At 48.5% G+C, this 16,888-nt stretch overlaps 1 protein-coding gene across 2 annotated transcripts in view; it reads left to right on the top strand.

Annotated features, from left to right (window-relative positions):
* The first annotated feature begins 4,445 nt into the window (after positions 1–4,445).
* Positions 4,446–16,888, top strand: part of LOC147051484 (CUB and sushi domain-containing protein 3-like) — a 43,765-nt gene continuing 31,322 nt past the window's right edge. Inside the window, exons 1-10 of one of the 2 annotated variants that reach the window (XM_085917777.1) lie at positions 4,446–4,590; positions 8,529–8,751; positions 10,223–10,335; positions 11,157–11,351; positions 12,530–12,737; positions 12,992–13,104; positions 13,197–13,274; positions 13,720–13,804; positions 14,492–14,616; positions 14,973–15,094. In XM_085917777.1, coding sequence (XP_085773903.1) covers positions 4,446–4,590; positions 8,529–8,751; positions 10,223–10,335; positions 11,157–11,351; positions 12,530–12,737; positions 12,992–13,104; positions 13,197–13,274; positions 13,720–13,804; positions 14,492–14,616; positions 14,973–15,094 — 1,407 coding nt within the window. Of the gene's footprint in view, positions 4,591–8,528; positions 8,752–9,913; positions 10,053–10,222; positions 10,336–11,156; positions 11,352–12,529; positions 12,738–12,991; positions 13,105–13,196; positions 13,275–13,719; positions 13,805–14,491; positions 14,617–14,972; positions 15,095–16,888 lie in introns of those variants that run through there. The other variant, XM_085917778.1, reaches the window with a different exon arrangement.

Raw genomic sequence — 16,888 nt, 5'->3', positions numbered from 1 at the left:
AGCTTCCATCTTTCTTTATTTCTATTTGACTATTTCTTCCCAAATGGGCTCATTTATTCGAATTGGCGATGAACTCCTCTTGAAGTCTGGAGATGCTTGTGACCCGCTGTAATGGACAGAGCCACAATTAAAGGCACTCCAAGATCTCGGATAGCGGCCTCTGATCGTCGGTGGGTGGGTGGGTCGCACCCGCCTTGCCTCGGTTTCTGAAATAGGACGCGGCGAATGGCGTCGGAGTGGCGGAGCTCAGCTGGGAACGACCAAAGCCACGTGTCACATTGTAACCACGTGCTTTGTTTGTCCAGCTTTCAAACTTGTTTCACTTGTGCCATAACCAAAGACCAGAGGTATTTCCAAAGTCATTTATGAATGGATTCATTTTTCTTTGACTTCAATCATTTCTCACCGGTTCAATGCTTTTATTGACTTTTTGTGCACTCTTTTGTCCTTTGATTTCTCGGTGTAAAAAATGTGCCGTAATGCGTTGGTTTTTTTTTTTCTTCAGGATTTCTCAAAGATGAATGGAGAAAATAGAAATTGTTTTCATTTTGCTGATGAAAAAAATCCAAAACCTAAGAAAAGAAGCACGACGGCCCGACCGACCGACCGTCCGTCCGTCCGTCCCTTTAGGTTTTGTAGTCGTTGTACTTGATGCAACGGCGTTTGCTGTCATTCGGAACAGAAGGCAAAATAACAGCACACTTGCTTTCCTACATTATGAGCGCAGCGATGCCTACGAAATGGCATTTTTGCCAAGTGAACTGTTCCCGACCGAATGAATCTGTTTCACACTATTAGCACAGGTACAAAGTGAGGGAGGGGCGCACAGCGGCTGTCACTGACCTTTTAGCGGTGCAAAGGCTTTCCTTTTCATTCGACAAGACAGCCCAGTGGCCTACATTCAAACCAAAGGCAGATTCCCAGCTCATTTTGAATGTAACAAATGTTGATGTCAAGGCCCCCAAGCTTGCCATTTGCTGTCTATTTATTTCCTTTGAGGGAAGCGGCAAAGCCAAGCAAGCCCACTGACATTCAATCACATTATTTTGCCACACTGATTTGCTGCCTGCACCTGTGACATGAACCTCACATAACAAGCACACATCAGTCTGCCAGCTATAAATCAAACGGCCCCGACACACTCAATCACCTCAGTGAAGCCTAACGTAGCAGCGTACCACAGAAGATTGCCACCTTGTAGCAGTCTTAGGCTAGGTTCACGGCGCAGGTCCATCCAGGCGTCATCTGTCCGTCAGTCGGTCCGTCCATCCGTATGTCCGTCCGTCCATCCATCCATCCATCCATCCATCCATCCATCCATCCATCCATCCATCCATCCATCCATCCATCCATCCATCCATCCTCCCTCCGCTCGTCGCTCTCTGAGATCGGACCGCTTCTTTCTCTTGATCTACACGACCGCTCAAAACTGAGGCAAAGTCCTTATTTTTAAAATAAGATTGCTATTTATTTATTTATGTATTTATTTATTTATTTTCAATGAGGATAACATAGCTGTGTTGTGGATTTGGCTTTGTTTTCTTTCCCGCTACGTCTGGTCTGGTCTCTGCTCTGCTCACTCCGGCCACTCGTGTCTTGTTCAGAGAGGTATTAGCCATTTCAAAGAGCAGTAAGAGAAATTCTGACTCTGTCACCTTGGCAACAGACTCTGTGAACATAACCTGCTCGCGAGCACTTCAAATCTTGACTTTCTACCTGAAGAAAACATGCCTTCTCTGTACACGTGAAATGAGACGATGGCATTCCCAGAGGAATTTTTCCAAACATTGCTGTCTTTAATCAAACTCGCTCATGTATCTTTAATAACCTGCAGCCAGACGGTATAGCTCCAATCTCACATTCGCATACCGCGTTGACATTGGTGCATTTTTCTCTCGCGCTCTCTCTCTCTCTCTCTCTCTCTTTTTTTTTTTCCTTTTGCAAATGTGACTTTTATGTCAATGCCAAGGAACATAAAAGCAACCGTGTGCGCACCGCTGAGAAGTCACCGTCGCAGTTAAAAGCCTGCTCCATCAGCGGTCTCCGGGCCAGTGCCGCTCCGTGGATCATTTGGAACAAATAACGTGCACGATTTCCGTTCAATCCCCCTTAGAAGTGCTGTGATTTGCATGATTAGCGTTATCAAGATTCAAGAGTCAAGGCCCATCCGAACCAGACAGAGAGATTGGATGGATGGATGGATGGATGGATGGATGGATGGATGGATGGATCTCTATTGTGTACATCAATGAACTTGAAGTGAGTGAATTTGATTTTCAAGAATGAACCAATCACAATTCATTCGATATTTCTCCCGCATTCCCCGGTGAGCGCATTTGTTCACACGCAGTTATGAACTTCTATTCACAGCCAAGGAAGGGGCACTTTGGTTGCTCATCAAGTAGCAAGTATCGGGCGCCGATACCACCCAAGCTCACTCTCCTGGGCCCGCCTCGCCATTACAGTGGTAAAGATGCTCTCTCGATCCATTGTCAGCAGCCAGCCCGCAGACATCCAAAGGATCCCGAGCGAGGCCGGGCCCCCCTGGGACCCCACCAGGCGGGGACCTCGGCCCTCGCGCTTCACACCGCAGAGACGCGCTCGTTTTCTTCTGCCGCATAAACCGTCGAGACAGAGGAAGAGACGTATCACTCGGCGAGGCAGCCCGAATATGTAAGGTGAACGTGATGAACATCGAGCTGTCCTCCTCGCAAACGTGGGCCCAAATCATAGGACATTACAGCCAGTTGGAAAATGAACCATAAATCAGTCAAAGGAAATAGCTCATAAACAAAGCCCGTAAAGCGCCGCTGCGCTTTATACCAATTGCTGGGATAAATCTCCAGCAATTCGATTGGACGTAATATTTAGCAATATTTTACCTGTCCAATTTGTCCGAATACCTGGGCATTTCGACTAAACCGACGAGGCCGCAAACCCCGATAGACTTCGGCACGGCACGGCACGTCACGTCTTGTCGTCAAGTTGAGTCGATGACCGACTGAATGTTCATCCTGCAAAATGACTCACCACGTGTACGGACAGACGCAAGCTCCGCCACAGCACACCGATGGCCCCGCCAGATATACTTTGGAAACATCATCAAAATGTACCTGTACCTATTTAGGAGGGAACATCTTCAACTAGAATGAAAACGCTCGCTCACTCAGTCAGTCAGTCAGTCAGTCAGTCAGTCAGTCAGTCAGTCAGTCAGTCAGTCAGTCGCACACTCACGCCTTTCATGACTTACAGGTGCCCTCATAAAGTGGCCCAACTGACTTCACACTAATAAATCTTGCTAATAGCGCGCCAGGAGATATTGATTTCTTTGGAGGTGCTTTCATGTGCCATTATTATTGGAGAAATATTCAAAGTGAAGCCATGCACGACATCATTGATTGAAAACTTGACTGATATTGAGTGCAGGTCTTCACGGTGCAGCTGCTGACCTCGCATATCCTCTCGGCGACAGACAGACAGACACGGACAGACAGACAGACAGACAATCTCTGTGTGCTCAAATGACTGCAAAGCATGTGCTCGTGTTATCTAATCAAGTCGTTGGCGACACACCAAAGAATGCCTCTTGAATAAAATGCTCCTCAACTCGATGGCAGAAGGAAGGTGCAATGGACCTGCAAATGAAGACAAGACTGCATCTTGGATTTGATGTCATTCTTTTAATAGAGGCCTAATGTGTGTGCTACTTCTTTGGCTCAAAAATGGTCAACACTCTGGAGGGGTTCTCATGCCGCTCGCTTCCGTTCCAACAATGGTCATAGGGACTCTAGATGGCAGAAGAGGCCCACTACAGCCCGCTCGCTCGCTCGTTCGCTCGGGTTTTGATGTCACCCTACCTTTGAAATGCAAATGTCCCAAACATAGCACCCCCACAATCACGACTCTACAGTGCAAAAGAAAAAAACAAATGGAAAAATCACCCCCCCCCCTTCCAACTACGTCTGTCTGTCTGTCTGTCTGTCTGTCTGTCTGTCTGTCTGCCTGCCTCTGCCCCCCCCCCCCCCCCCCTCCCCCGCCTCTCGCTTGCTTGAGGCAAGCACCACCAGTGCAAATCGATAAAAGCACCATTCAAATAGTCAACGCCGCACTGTGTTGTGTGCGTCCAGCACCTTCAACGTCACCCACGTGCAAAACTGCGGGCGGGCGGGCGGGCGCATCGCGAGCCCAGGGACGCGCTCACTGGATGCCCCACTCATCAGAAATGCTCGAGCCCTCGTCCAGGTTGCTTCGGTTCTCTCCTCCTAAATTGGCGGCGTCTCTCTCACTTCATCGTGCGTATCGCAGCGGCGGCGGCGGTGGTGGCGGCGGCAGCAGCGGCAGCAGCAGCACGGCGGCGGCGGCGGCGGCCTTTCCTTGTGAGAAGAGGCAATCTCCCGGGAAGAAGGAACATTTGGGCTAGGCATTCGAACGTTCGAGGTGTGACAATGACGCGGATTTGCACCGAGGGATTTATGGAATTGCACGACATGTCCAGCCGGAGATGCCTTCAATGTGGCCGAAGCACCGCGATGTGGATGGGAGTTGTTTTCTGGAATATCTTGTTTTGTCTTTTGTTCACCTGTGTCAAAGGTAAGGCACTCGCCCGCTGCGTTGCAAAAACGCTCACCTCACCTCACCGAGGTCCATGCATACATGCATGGATGCATGCATGCGTGCGCGTCCTCGCGCGCGCGTCTCCATCCAAACGGCACTCAATGGCGCATCAAATTGCCCATCTTTTTTTTTTGCTCTCGGATGCATTTTAGTGCTTTGGCGCTCAATGCAGTCTTTGAGCGTGCCTCTGAATAAATATTCTTCGAGCAGCGTCTCATAATGGCCTACGTGCACGAGCTACTTTAATTAGAGGGCGAAGCACTTATTTCAGGCGCAATGACCTGCATTTTCCCCTGCTTTTAACCTGTGCGCTCAAGTCGTGTACGCTTTTCTTTTGCCATTTTAAGCCTTTCATTTTTTGCAAGGGTTCTCGCCACTGGCTCCGTAAGCAGGTGTCCTTTTATTCACAAAAAAAAACAAAAAAAAAACCAGTTCTGTGGAACCAGTTTGAGTAGGACCTGTAACAGCAAGTAGGTGTTAGTATTCACTGATTATGTCTCTTGGTGTGCCCATTTGAAGAGTGATTGGCAGGCCAAGAGGTAACTAGTCCCTAAAATTGAGGACTATATATATATATATATATATATATATATATATATATATATATATATATATATATATATATATATATATATATATATATATATATATATATATATATATATATATATATATACATATATACATATATACATATATACAAGTAGGCCTATCAGCGAAGCTGTTTGGATGTGCACCACGATCATTTTCAATTGAAAGAAAGTATCTGTAAAAGGGTCAGCTCCTGCAAAGCCGTTTCAATGATTTTGCCTCTCCAAAAGATGTTTTAGCAGTGTGTGGTGACTATGAGTGCACAATGTTTATCTGTTGAGTGTGCGTGCGTGAGGATCGGTGCACAGATTTGAATTTCCATACAGATTGTTCGCCCTCTGAGTAATTCTCACGTCTGACTGTTGGGGGTGGATAGAATGCGCTGCATGCAGAGTAGAAGTGCCCAGCGAGTAGAAGGCAAGGCAACCACAGTGCCTTTTTTATTACCAGCCAACAATGTGGCAATGTCAAACCTCGGGGCCACTGCCAATCCTCCTTGTTCTCTTACTTATTAGGCAGGAGCGAGGGAGGGAGGGAGGGAGGGAGGCAGCTAGGTAAAGGATGATGAGGACGCCTGTGATGGAGCAAGGCAAGGCAAGAGAGAGGAAAGTTGTAGCTCGCTGGCGGCTAGCCATCAGACTGCTGACACAGTTGAAAGTACACAAGGTATGGCCAGATGTCCTTAGCAAGTGTTTTTCAATCAAATGGTTCCCCCCTTTTTTTTGGGGTCTATCCATTTACCGTGACGGATGGATGACTTCTCTCTTCCTTCTTTATCACGCCATCATTTTTGAATACTGAGTCAAAATGAATCACTTGGAATCAAAGATATTGACACTTGGTTGTTTTGCCACATTTCCCACCTGTCTCCAGTGGCTATTTGCTTTTTAACACGATATTGATTCAGCGGGACTAGTCTTGCGCAAAAACAACAACAAAAAAAACCCAAATGATTTGAAACGGACAGAGAGGTTTTGGATTTGATCATTTGTTTATGACAATTGAATTGACAGCACGGATCTAGACAATTTTGTACTCCACTGCACAGAGCAGCGCAGCGCAGCGGTTGTCATGGCGACAACGCACCAACCTGCAATTGCTGGAGTTCTCTTTCAGGACGGGATCGACCGGTCCGTCGTTAAGTCGCTCCGAAAAGAAAAGCTGACGAGAAGTTGACCTATCCGGCTACGAGAGCGCCGCTTTGAACTCGCCGTGTGTTTTGTGACGGATTTTGCATGTCGGTCCTCTTTGACAGCAAGACGCGGGGCGGGTTGCTGCATCTTCATTTGGGCTCCCTCTAGCCACAAAGAGCAAAGGGCCATTCGGAACTGCACCCAGCCATGAAATGAGCAAAAGTCCACGCCCGCCCGTCAATACAGGCAGGGATAGTTTCCCTTTTTCAGACAATCTGCTTATGTCGACAGATTGCAAAGGTCAGCCGATCAGGACGACGTTTTGCTCGTGGAATCCTCTGCAGAGGTTAGGCTTAGATGCGTACGAGAAGAAGTCAAGGATGACAAAGGTGTAGGCCCTGTCTCGAAGTATCTATCCTTTAAGTTCCTGTCGACACAGACGGCATCATTGTATGGTGTGATATCTAAGATGTTATCCAGTTATGGATTTGATTGGAGCATTTTTCATCTCTTGCACCCAAAATGAAGTGAATCTTACAAAGGCACTTTCTACATTTTCAGTCGCTAATTGTTTCAAGCGTATCCTTTCAGGTTCACTTGTTTGTAGTTTCATCAAACAGGCAGGCAGGCAGGCAGGCAGGCAGGCAGGCAGGCAGGCAGGCAGGCAGGCAGGCAGGCAGGCAGGCAGGCAGGCAGGCAGGCAGGCAGGCAGGCAGGCAGGCAGGCAGGCAGGCAGGCAGGCAGGCAGGCAGGCAGGCAGGCAGGCAGGCAGGCAGGCAGGCAGGCAGGCAGGCAGGCAGGCAGGCAGGCAGGCAGGCAGGCAGGCAGGCAGGCAGGCAGGCAGGCAGGCAGGCAGGCAGGCAGGCAGGCAGGCAGGCAGGCAGGCAGGCAGGCAGGCAGGCAGGCAGGCAGGCAGGCAGGCAGGCAGGCAGGCAGGCAGGCAGGCAGGCAGGCAGGCAGGCAGGCAGGCAGGCAGGCAGGCAGGCAGGCAGGCAGGCAGGCAGGCAGGCAGGCAGGCAGGCAGGCAGGCAGGCAGGCAGGCAGGCAGGCAGGCAGGCAGGCAGGCAGGCAGGCAGGCAGGCAGGCAGGCAGGCAGGCAGGCAGGCAGGCAGGCAGGCAGGCAGGCAGGCAGGCAGGCAGGCAGGCAGGCAGGCAGGCAGGCAGGCAGGCAGGCAGGCAGGCAGGCAGGCAGGCAGGCAGGCAGGCAGGCAGGCAGGCAGGCAGGCAGGCAGGCAGGCAGGCAGGCAGGCAGGCAGGCAGGCAGGCAGGCAGGCAGGCAGGCAGGCAGGCAGGCAGGCAGGCAGGCAGGCAGGCAGGCAGGCAGGCAGGCAGGCAGGCAGGCAGGCAGGCAGGCAGGCAGGCAGGCAGGCAGGCAGGCAGGCAGGCAGGCAGGCAGGCAGGCAGGCAGGCAGGCAGGCAGGCAGGCAGGCAGGCAGGCAGCCACGCGTAACGCTCGACTGCGGTTGTGCACATTTTATTTGTAGCAATAGTGAAGGTGCAGCCGAGCTCCACTCGGCAGATAAACTTCACTCTGGGGCATCAATTTAAGGTCTCTGTCTCAGTTGGCGGGCGCTCGCTCGCTCGCTCGCTCGCGTGCAAAGCTGGACGTGCAGATGAAAGAATGATTTCTCGTCACTCCACATTTGATCTGAGGCACAAAGCGCAGCTTGCCATTGATCTGGAAGATGTCTTTTGATCCAACAAAATCACGTCGAAATCAAATGACATGATTTCTATTTCGGGTCTTCAAAGGGAAACGTGAGCTTTGCGCTAGGAGTCTTTCACACCTGATCATCGCCACAAAGCATCGATGATACAAACAATAAACATTCAAACATAATTCATGCCAAGATGCTGTCTGTCCATCATGTCGACTTCAAGTCTCACGGCACGGGGGAGAAATGATCCCCTCAGATGGTGACGGTGCTGTGCTGCGCTGCACACTGGCTGCACGGGCTCGGTCTTGACGGACAGCAGCTTGGCCAACACAGACGTCAGATCGGGCAGCGTCACGACCTCCGGCACTTTACGATGTCCGCTGCTTTTGGCGTCTGGGAGGGCTCCGCCTTGGATGGATGGATGGAGGGACGGACGCGTCCCTCCCTCCATCCATCCATCCGGACGGAGGTATTTCAAAAGCAACTCAATGCATTCAGTCATCTTCTGTCCTCTGTAACTATTTGTCGGCAGGTTTGGTCCACACATGCGGAGGCACTTTCAAGGGGAAGAACGGGACAATCGAAAGCCCCGGCTTTCCGTACGGTTATCCCAACGGAGCCAACTGTACCTGGGTGATTGTCGCGGGAGACGGCAACAGGATTCATATCGTTTTTCAATCTTTTGCCGTGGAAGAAGAATATGACTTTTTGTCTTTGTATGACGGCCACCCGCACCCGGCAAACTTCAGAACAAGGTAAGACCTTGGCAACCTGCTTCGAGCTACCTTCACTTTGACCGCCTGCCGCTAGTGGGCCTTGTTGTGTAGTTATGTTCCTTTTCATGGAAAGCCCTGAATTGTCTGGGCCCAAACTTTTGCATCGGAGCAAAGTGCAATGAGAATCTTTTCAACATTGTCTTTGAATAGTGCTCTGGGATATAGTATGCTCTTCCATTTCAAACTTCTCAGGATTTGAAAAGGCCAAGGGCATGTCCAGCCCTTTTTACATGAAAACCTTTGAGAAGCAACTGTGTGGCAAAAAAGCAACCAATGACTTTCGTAGCACTTAAATCAAATGCTGAATTTGATTTGGCCTGGAAAAAAGAAAAAAGATTTGTTGTTTGCCTCACTCCATGTATTTACTACTTGTATCAACCCTAAGAACAGCGCTGTAATTGGAAACTATTGAAGCTGTAAATATTCTACAGTTTCCACACGCACACACACACGCACACGTACACGCACACACACCCACCACACATGCACGCACACATGCACGCACCCCCACCCCCCACACACACACACACACACACACACACACACACACACACACACACACACACACACACACACACTGCATTCATCCCTCAAATTGGCAACAAATTTGGATGGCAACGGCAAAGGAGACATTTTGTTTCATGTTCAACTTGTGTTCACGCGACACACAAGCTGACTTAGAGCAGCCGAGCGGAGGGTCGATAGAAGGAACACAAGCAAGCGGCGCTGACAAACGCTCGGCCGCATCAGGTTTACGACGTTGTGAAACTAAATGGATTTGTTTGGACCTGCCTGCACCTCATTTGAAATGCAGTAATGAAGCAGTCTATTACAATACCAAGGGCTTTTTCACAGCCAAGCACGGACGGATGCTTGAAATGCGAAACGGCCGTTATATTGCAGGTGGACAAATTGCGTGCATATTCAACCATTCTGTCTTTCATTAGACGCCTAATGGACACAAGGTATTCATGATTTAGACCAGGGGTGGGCAATTCCGGTCTTGGATCCACCGGGCACCGCGGTGTCCTGCATCTTTTCTATGTCACCCACCCACTCACCCTGTTGCAACACACCTGGTTGAAATGGTCAGATAGATCATTAGCAAGGTCTGCAGAAGCTGGATAACAATCCTGATCATTTGAATCAGGTGTGTTGCAGCAGCAGGGACACCTAGAAAACATGCAGGACACCGACGGCCCGGTGGCCCGGTGGCCCGGTGGCCCTTCCTCCCCCCGAGGACCGGAATTGCCTACCCCTGATTTCGACCGACTGCTAAGGTGTGCGGACGCTTGAGCCAAATTCGCACGGATGGGGGCGGCGTTTGCATGGATGGGGGGCCTCGTCCGTCCGTCCGTCCGTCCGTCCGTCCGTCCTTCCGTTTATGTCAACCGCAAATTGTTGTCCTTCCGAATGTTTTGCTCACGGTGTGTCTTTTTTCTATCCCTAGGTTAACAGGATTTAGCGTTCCTCCTCCTGTTACCAGTTCTGGCACCATTTTTTCTCTGAGGCTTACCAGTGACTTTGCAGTAAGTGCTCATGGATTTAAAGCATTCTACGAAGGTAAGAACACCAAAACAGCAGGCGTTCCGAGAGGCTGGATTGTTTGTTGAAATTGCCGAGGGTTCGTTTGACAGACGCTCGCTTTAAACCAGCACACTGACGGACGGGTCCGAAAGGTTGGCCTCCTCGCTGCTGCCGATCTTTTCAACAAGTTGTGACGAGAGACTCGCTCAACCCGATATTGCGCAAGTCGGGTCTCGAACTTTTTTCTGCCATTCCACAAGTGCATCTGGAAACGGAATGGGATGAGTTATGTGTTGGTTGACAGCTCGAAGTTGAATTCTACTTGCTTGCCCTTTCTCCTGCACACATTTTCAGCGAGTTTCCCATCTCTGAAGAGTGGTATCTTTGTTTTGGTGCTAATAGGGCCTTAGCTTGGTTTCGACTGCTCAATCTGACATATTGTTTTCAGCTTATCCTTTTCCATGTCTGACAAGCGGATCCACCACTTTCACCGCTCCTGATTGTGAAAAGAACCATTTTCCTTGCTCTTTTGCCCTCTGCTCATCCTCCATCATGCCCCGGCCCCGGCCCCGGCCCCGGCCGTTCTCTTCACTACTACTAACAGCATTGTAATGGTGACCTGATGATGTGCAAGGACAATATCGTGATGCTTAATAAGAAGAACGATGATCCTTCCATTTGATTGTGGTCTAGTTTCCTGATGATCAAATCCAATTTCCAGAAAGAAATAAGTGCACTATTTATCCAGCTCCATTGAAAGGCATTACAAACAGCTGGGATACCCGAACCCGCTTGTCCCTATTTGAATTTTGCGCTGAGCCTTTTTCACCCTTTTCTTTTCCTTCTTTCTTTGTTAGAGCTGTGGAGCAGCTCGTGTGGAAATCCGGGCATTCCGCCCAAAGGCCTACTGAACGGGACCCAGTTCGGTTTAGGCGCCAAGATCGGTTACAGGTGTATTTCTGGCTATGTCCTGGATGGCCATTCCTTGCTCACCTGTGTCACCAATGCAGCCGGCGTGTCAGTGTGGGACTTCCCCGTGCCGATCTGCAGAGGTAAGACACTTTAGCCCTTGTCAAAGTGTCATCTCATGTCATCATTGGAAAATGACATTCAGACAATGCGACGGAAAAAAAAAAAAAAGATTTTGATACAACAGTGTCAAAATCCCCCCCTCCCCCCCAATGTTAACAAACACAAGAGTCAGTGAATGGTTGGTGAGTGCTGAGGTCATGTATTTTTTTTTTTCTCCTTTCTTCCCATCCTTGGATGCTGTTGTTTCAATGTGGTGAAATGACTCATTGTTCTGGTGCTTCCAAAAGTGTCCATGAGTTGGTGTACACAAATGACATTTCCTCAAAACACCCCATTTCATTGATTTATAGGCTTTACGGTCAAGCATCATATCGTTTGATAGTTTTTTGTTTTATCTTGAGAAATCGATCATGACTCATTCCGCTGGAAGAAAAACAATGAAGCGATCCTAAATGAATGTTTGGAGTGATGGGGTGGGAGAGGGAATGTCCTCTCTTTGTTATTAATTGAAATAAACCTGTTTGGAAAGTTGCCCCTGTACACAAATGCTCTCAGTCTGCCTTTTAAAGAGTGAACAGAAGCACAACTCCATCTCATCTCATCTCAGCTCAGCTCAGCTCATCGTCTTTTGTGGCAGATGGTGAAAAGAAACCGTGCGCAATTTCTCTATTACACTTCCAGTGTTTCTTACATCCTTGAGATGAATGGAATCTTGAACTTATCTGCACAGTAGGAAAAGGGCCTTGTGAAGATTTGACACATTATTCATTTGGCTCTGGAAGATGTACAGCTGAAATATTAACCATCAGCTGCTTTTTCATCTCGCCGGAGCTGCCACTGCTATGCCACAACTCGACCCAACAGCTGTTGGGAACATTTCAAGCATTCTATTTTTGCTCTGCTGCAATAACGACCACATGCTCTGCTGTTTACCTAGACTCGACTTAGTTGATAAGCATCTTATTGTTGACATCTGGACATTTTAGGCCAATGCTGATACTATATGTATAGCATAGCAGAAAAACATATCACCAATGAATGGGCTAAAAATCAAATTGCATGTGGTCGTACTCACTTCCACATGCACTGACCCCCAGCCCAGCCCAGCCCAGCCCAGGCCAGCCCAACCCAACCCAACCCAACCCTATACATTCGTATGCTGAAATCTTTCCATCAAGTTTTCACTTGTCTTTGGCAGCGGAGGACACGTGCGGCGGAACGCTGAGGGGTTCCAGTGGCTTCATATCCAGCTTTGATTCCCCCAGCGGACTGGGCAGCAATGGAGAGTGTAAATGGACCATCCTAGCTGAGCCAGGGGATACAATCTCATTGGTGTTTACAGAATTCCAAATGGAAGAGAAGTCCGATTATCTTGAAGTGGAGGGATCCCAATCGCCAACAATCTGGTAAATTTGCTTTTGCTCGGGGCTCATCATTTGACACTTGTGCTCTGGAGACACCTAATCAGTGACGATATTGTAAACGACAATGTTGTTTGAGCACTAAATGTTTCTCGTAAATAGAAAACCTTTCCGTGCCCGTGTATACACGTAGTATGTGTACACAGGTACTATTAGATTTCTCGATACTAAAGTGACGTGACGAACGTGTTCCTGGGACGAAACGCTCTCGTCGTTGATGTTGCGCACTTGGTCTTTAGGCTGACTGGGATGAATATGCCCGCACCCATCATCAGCAACAAAAACTGGCTGCGGCTGCATTTTGTGACAGAGAGCAACCGTCGCCACAAAGGCTTCAGGGCTCAGTATCAAGGTAGGACACACTTATTAATCATCTTATTCATTTATTAATCATCACACAACTTTGTGTGTGTGTGTGTGTGTGTGTGTGTTACTTTCAACTAGTGAAAAATTCTGGAGAGCTTAAATCCAGAGGGGTCAAATTACTACCAGGGAAGGACACCGCTAAGAAACTGTCTTTAAGTAAGTTGTCTGTTTTTTGTACTGTTTTCATTGGCTTGTGTTGTGGCGGTTTCTTTCTTTCTTTCTTGTAATGGAAGTGGATCTCACAGTGATCCAAAGAACAGACTGGCGCTTATTCACAACTAGTATTCATTTCATGATATTGGAAGTAGGGTGGTTGTTTTCAAACTTTGGCCTTGACAAAAAAGTCAAGTTAGTCCTTTGTCTGTTGAAGTTTATGGAGAATTTTTCAGCCACATGCGTATTCTATGATTGGTATCTTTGAGGGTAGAAGAGTTGCGTTTACCCTCGGGGCTTTCATATCAAGCGCATGCATTCACAAGCTTGCTGCCAAACGAGCCACCTTTGCAAATGGGACTCTGAAAGACGGAGGCAATTTTTCGAACCTGCCGTGTTACCTTTGCAAAGTTTGTCCATTTGAATGTGTCCCTTTTCCCCCCCCCAGTGAATGAAGGAGTCAAGCAGCTGCCCAATTACTGTCCCGATCCAGGAGAGCCAGAAAATGGCAAACAGATTGGCTCAGACTTCAGGTACGGCAGCAGACCGACAGACTTGCTTTTCAAATGACAATTCAAGGTCAACACAGTCGCTTTTATTCCGTTGAGTCAACATTCTGAAATTGTGTGAAGAGGAAAAGGAAAGAATTTCCAGGCTGGAAAAAAAACAACCTGAAGGTTTTTCCGTGCGTCTGTGACATTCAACCCCCGTCGTGGCTATACTATCGCATCGATCTGAACTCGTATGTGCTCCATTTATTCCCAAAGATACATTGGGGATCAAGAGCCTGCTCTTTCTTGCCACTTTGAGCTGTGAAGTTAGCCGCCTCCCCTGACAACTTATTATATGGCCTCGATGATTTAAATATTACAGTTCTGTGAGACTTTTGAAAGATATCATCTTATGGCGCATCTATTTCAAACGAGAAGAAGCTATTGAGCTTGACCCTCTCCGGGGTCGAGGTCCCAGTCGATTATAAGAATTATAATGAATTATAAGAAATACGATCAAGGGAATTTTTTTTTCAAGGGAATGACGGGAAAAAAAACAACGCAGTGGCGTTAGATCAATTACCGACGCACAAAGCTATAATGGCTGATGTTGACTCCTAATCATCGGCATGAAATAAATGATTGATTTGACATTTCATCAGGAGTCACTTTTTGAGGGAATTGATTGCTTTTTTAGGTGTTAATGATGTTTTTCTTTTCCTCCCTCAGCATCGGAGCAACTGTTCAATATATCTGCGACGAAGACCACGTGCTGCAGGGTTCCAAAACGATTACCTGCCAGCGCATGGCGGAGGTCTTTGCCGCTTGGACCGACCACAGGCCTGTCTGCAAGGGTGAGCAGGGGGGAGGGCAGGGTAGGGGAGGGGGAGGAGAGGAGAGGAGAGGAGAGGAGAGGAGAGGAGAGGAGAGGAGAGAGTGGTAGGCGTCACTACACAGCACACACAGGAAAGTGAAATAGTGCACGTTATTTTTCACATTTCAAATGTCCTGACAATACCTGCAGCAACCAACCTCCAGAATGAGATGAATGCTGCTGAATGATGTTGCTAATAGGCCCACCGTGTGCCCAAACTAAATGACTGCACAAGAATGATGACCTTAGCGTATGCACATGACTTTTGTCTTTTTGAAGGGAAAGGTCATATTTCTAGGCTGCCGTCCTTTCATCTTACTTCTGCCTCTGTTGCAGTGAAAACGTGTGGCTCTAATCTCCTGGGCCCTTCGGGAACATTCACATCGCCCAACTTCCCTATCCAATACGAGAGTAACTCCCAATGCGTGTGGATCATCACTGCCAGTGATCCAAACAAGGTAGTGTACCAAGACAGGATCTCCATTCCCTTTTTTTTTTTACTTTCATCTCCTAATATGCATTGCATCGAATGAAAACACAGCCATGTGTTCTTCTCAACTCTGCAGCTCTCAATAAAGTGAGAGATTGCAAGCGTGCAATGCAATGACATTGAGTTTCTTACCTTTCAATACATATGCATCAAAACGTGAACAATAGCAGTTTGAGTGGAGCCATGCATTTTCACAGGCAATAGAGATCCTAACTTGAAAGTTCCTTCCATGATCACGTCGCAAATGGCTTGCCTTCTTTGACAATGAACGGTTGAAGAAAATTGTTGCCTTTGGGGTGGCCTGTAAAGTCATGGATGATTTCCGCTACAAACGTCTCTTCTTCATTTGTATGCATCTTGACAAATTTGCATTTGACCTTCATTTGTGACAGAATCTTTTCTCACCACGCTTCCTCTGCAAACACGGCTACACTGACCGGAGACCATTTGATGCATTCCAAGGGCGTTTCTATTTTGCCTTTCGTCACAAGCCTCAATCAATGTACGTCGAAGTCCAGCTATTGGCACTTGAGCAATTCTGCCCAGTCGTCAGAGATGGAGAGAAATAACGATGGAATGAGAGCCGCTCGTACCCAAAGTGGCGTTTTGCCGACGGCCGTTCCCGCGGCTCACAATTGCCACGTCCGGTCGGCCACGCGTACGACGACCACGATGACGGCGTGGCTGGGCTGGGCTGGGCTGGGCTGGGCTGGGCTGGGCTGGGCTGGGCTGGGCTGGGCTGGGCTGGGCTCGCTTTGTTATTGCTTATTAGCGGAAGAGGTGCGACCGGCTGGGACCGGCTGTGCGTTCCTTGAGGGACAAAAGCCAGAAGACAATTGAACCATTCAGTGTTGCTCATTATGCTGTTATAAATGAAAAGTTTTGGGCTTGGAGAATGGACCGATAAGAATGATGAAGTGCTCATCCTGGATGTGACCTTTATTGTATTACAGCATCCGTTCATCACAAATTCAATGCGTGGCCATCGAACTGAGCTAATGATGGTATTGTAGTGGGATGATGAAGCCTTTAACATTCCAAATCTTCTGCGGTGGAGCACATTTGGTTCATGACAATGATGTCACAGTGACAGACAGACAGCTGAGGAAAACAAAGTCAATTGGGAATTTTGATAAGCAGATCGCCTGCCTAGATGTATTTCATTTGCGCTTGAAAATAATGTGAAGGGATGTGCCTCTCATCTTCTGATGTACTCTGAAGGCTGTTTGTCATTATGTGAGTGCGTGAGTGCATGTGTGCGTGCAGCAGGAAGCCTGTCTGCCTGTCTGGCTGCCTGCGTGGCTGCCTGTCTGCCTGCCTGCCTGCCTGGCTGCCTGCCTGTCTGCCTGTCTGCCTGTCTGGCTGCCTGGCTGCCTGCGTGGCTGCCTGTCTGTCTGCCTGTCTGGCTGCCTGCGTGGCTGCCTGCCTGCAACATTGGCAGGCACTGTCTGTTAAAGGCTTATGCGATTAGCACTTCAAGATTTGATGTGATTTGACATATGCGGTATTGCTGTTGGTGATGCAAGATTAAAGAGGCGAGGCGAGGCGAGGCGAGGCTTAGCGCATGTGCTAGCCAGCTGAAGTTTTTGTTTCAGAGCATTGTGAGATTAAACACGGTATTACCGTCATTAGTTTTTCTCGTCAAGGCAGAGTAAAGCTCTGTCTGTTTCTCTCCCCCGCCGCCCCGTACCCTGATTCTCAAGGCGATATACGGAAAGGAATGGCTCGGGAATGAATCGGTATCACTGGTAGTCAATAAAAG

The sequence above is a fragment of the Syngnathus leptorhynchus genome, chromosome 8, assembly GCF_054491065.1.
Source record: "Syngnathus leptorhynchus isolate UIUO chromosome 8, UIUO_Slep, whole genome shotgun sequence".
Taxonomy (NCBI): domain Eukaryota; kingdom Metazoa; phylum Chordata; class Actinopteri; order Syngnathiformes; family Syngnathidae; genus Syngnathus; species Syngnathus leptorhynchus.
The sequence above is the reverse complement of the archived record's forward strand: the minus strand, read 5'-3'. Positions and strand labels throughout refer to the sequence as shown.